Raw genomic sequence first — 3,474 nt, forward strand, 5'->3', positions numbered from 1 at the left:
ATATATATATATATTATTTTTCCCTTTTTTTTCCTTTTATCTCTCTTATTATTTATTATTATATTTACTTAATATAACAACAACAAAGAAAGACAACTGCTGTATGCCTTGAATATCCATACAAATTAGCTAGCTAGCTAGCTAGCTAGCTAGCCAGTCTAGCTAGCTAGCTATTTGGCTAGCTAGCTAGTGTAGTCTAGCTAGCTGTTTAGCTAGCTATCTAGCCTTTTAGCTAGTTAATTGGCTAGCTAGCTAGCTAGCTAGCTATTGTTTTGTTAGCCAGCTAGCTAGCTAGCTAGCTAGCTAGCTAGCTAGGTCCGGCGCCCCTCAGCCAAAGGTTCCTCTAACTAAGTCTTGGGCAGATAATCCCTACAACTGCAGAAACCCCACAGACAAACCCTAAACCCTAATCGCTAAACCCTAAACCCTAAACCCTAGATAAAAGTTGCACTTTGGCCTAACAAAGAAAAAGGGAGGAGACTACCGGTAAGGGGGGGGGAGGGGAAAAATACAATATAACGCCTATAGGTATAGCTAGCTAGCTAGCTAGCTAGCTAACTAGATGTCTAGCTAGCTAGCTAGCTACTACTACCTATCTATCTGTCTGCCTATCTAGGTAGCTAGCTAGCTAGCTAGAGACTCAGCTATCTAGAGGGTCACCTGGCTAGCTAGCTAGCTAGCTAGCTAGCTAGCAATCTAGTCTAGCTAGCTAGCTAGCTAATCTAGTTAATTCTTTAGCTATAGATGGTTGTACAAAATCTTGCGAGGGGTGTATGCACAGGTCTGCTCGCTGCTGCTGCTGCTGCTGCAGTTTTGCTGCTATTGCTGCATAGGGGAGGGCGTCTCTTGTTATGTGTCTATCTAAGGATTCCTCTGATTCCTGCTGCTCCTGCTGCTCCTGCTGCTCTTGCTGCTGCTGCTGATCCTGATCCTGCTGCTGCTGTTGCTGTTGCTGCTGCACCTCGTCTATTTGCTGCTGCTGCTGTATCTGCAGCTGTAGGTCTTGGGTTAGCTGATGATCAGGTTGCTGCATGTCTTGCTGCTCTTGCTGCAGCAGCAGATCTTGTTGCTGCAGTTCTTGTTGCTCCTCTAGTTGCTGCTGCTGCTGCTGTCCTTCTTCATCAATATTATTATCTTCTTCTGCTGCTCTTGCTGCTGCTCTCTCTTTTGCTGCTGCTATTGCTGCTTTTGCTGCAGCAATAAACATACTAACCCCATACACTATTGAGCATATAACACCAATACCTACAAGACACAGCAGCAACTGCAGCAGACCTGCATGCAGCAGCAGCTGCTTCTTTGTTATTAACCCGCATATTATTGCTCCTGTACCTACAGGAAGCAAAACGTTTACAACCCCACCCCCAAAGTAACAGTATTGCTCTTTTGCATTTTCTGGGGGAGGAGCCTGAAGACGCAGCAGCAGCAGCAGCAGCAGCAGCAGCAGCAGCAGCAGCAAAAGAGCAGCAGCAGCAGCAACAGCAGCAGGAGAGTGTCGGGTTATGAGTTATGTTATAGATACATATATATAAATATTATTATATAAATAATTTATTAATAAGATGCTGCAGCATCTGCTGCTGCTGCAGGGAGGATAAAAAGAGTTATTTTTTATATAAGGAGGTAAAAAGGAGAAAAAAAAGAAAAAATATAATAAAAAATATATGTGTGTATATTTATACGTAAATATATATTGTATATGTATATGTATTATATATAATAGATATATGTATATCTATAGATGAGTTATTATTAGCATAAAAAAATTAATTAAATAAAGGTTAAATAAATAAATTAAATAAATAAATAAATAAATAAATATGTCTAACCAAGAAGAAAGAACGTAAAGATTCTTCTTGTGGTGTAGATAATTCAGGTGTATGTACACTGCCTTTTGAATCTTCCCTTGAGGAGCTCATATTGGGCAACGTAAGGAGATGAAGGGGCGTAAAAAGGGTAAAATAAAGGGAAAAAGCATTAAAATAATTATATTTAAATAAATAAATAAAAAAAACAAAAAAAAAAGAAAAAAATACACAAAGAAATATAAAAGACTCGATGCAAGATGCCCAGGTGTATAGGCAGATATAACCACCGCCGACGGTAAAGGGAGGTAAAATTCGATATAATTGCAATAAATAATTATTTTTTTTCCTTTTATTTCTTTTTTATTGATTTTTATATAATATACACAAAAATATACAGAAAAATACACAATTTATATATACCTCCATCCCCTTTTTGCGGCCTACTGCTGCTGCTGCTGCTGCACCGCGCCGCCGGCGTCGGCGTAAGTAGAGTTTCTACGGCGGGCTCCGGTTCATCCTTTATAACCGTCCTTTCGATGCGTAATTTTAACTAATTTATTTTATTTTATTTATATTTATATTTTAATTTATTTCATTCCCTTTTAATTTGCTATTTAATGAGCTATTTATGCTGTCTATACACCCCAATTTACATCACTTATGCCGACGCCGTCCCATCAATGTCTACAACACTGCGCAGCGTAGTCGAGCGGCTCCCTCCTGCTGCAGTGTACTTGAGGGTTAATTTCTTTGATTTATATCTATCTATTAAAAATAAAAGCAAATTTTTATTTAATTAATTAATATTTGTTATTATTTAATTATTTATCTATTTTTTTCTTTAAATGGACAAAAAAATGACCACAAACACCACTAACGAGTCCATCAGGGAAACCGAAATAAAAGCTGCCTATACACCCGAACATTTCTGCCATTTTACCCCTTTATTTTATATTAAACTTGTATTATTATTCATTAATAATTAGTTTAATTAATCCCTTTTATTATTCTTAATACACCCCACCTAGATCATCCCTAGAACTGCGGAGATCTTGCTGCTGTCTTACCCCTGTAATTCTTGCTGCTGCTCCTGTTGCACGATCCTGCTGCTCTTTTTGCACGAGCAGCAGCAACAGCAACAGCCACAGCAACAGCAACAGCAACAGCAGCAACTCGCAGACACAATGGATACTGCATGCAGCCCCTCCCTAATAGGTGTATCTACACATTATTGCTGCTTATATAACCCTTAGATTCAATACATAAAGACACTCGCCAATCCTTAACCCCCCTAAACCCCAAACCCTAAACCCTAAACCCTAGAAATTACACCCTAAACCCTCAGCAACAAAGTTACATTACATATGTAAATAAAGAAACAAAGAAGCAACAAGAGACCAACACAGTCAGTCTTGAGGTGTACAGACACCTCGTATCGACACACACACTGCTGCAGCAACTGCACATGCAGCAACTGCAGCAGCATATACTGCAGCAACAGCAGCAGCAGCAGATGCTGCAGCAGCAGAAGGCCTAGCTGATGCCTCTGGTGGTGATCTGCTGCTTATGTTGTTACTCTCTCTCTATTAACCTTATACGTATATATATACATATATATATATATACATATATATATATATGTATATTTCTTGTTATCCTTTGTCTT

At 38.9% G+C, this 3,474-nt stretch overlaps 1 protein-coding gene across 1 annotated transcript; it reads right to left on the reverse strand.

Moving 5' to 3' along the window:
- Positions 1-709: 709 nt before the first annotated feature.
- EMWEY_00058140 (hypothetical protein, conserved) lies at positions 710-1,919 on the reverse strand (the record flags this gene model as incomplete). The annotated part of the gene is made up of 3 exons (XM_013480785.1): positions 710-1,245; positions 1,333-1,408; positions 1,830-1,919. 3 exons carry the CDS (start codon positions 1,917-1,919, stop codon positions 710-712), a joined length of 702 nt encoding a protein of 233 aa, XP_013336239.1.
- Positions 1,920-3,474: the final 1,555 nt, after the last annotated feature.

This window comes from Eimeria maxima, genomic scaffold, assembly GCF_000499605.1.
Source record: "Eimeria maxima Weybridge genomic scaffold, Emw_scaff2339, whole genome shotgun sequence".
Taxonomy (NCBI): domain Eukaryota; phylum Apicomplexa; class Conoidasida; order Eucoccidiorida; family Eimeriidae; genus Eimeria; species Eimeria maxima.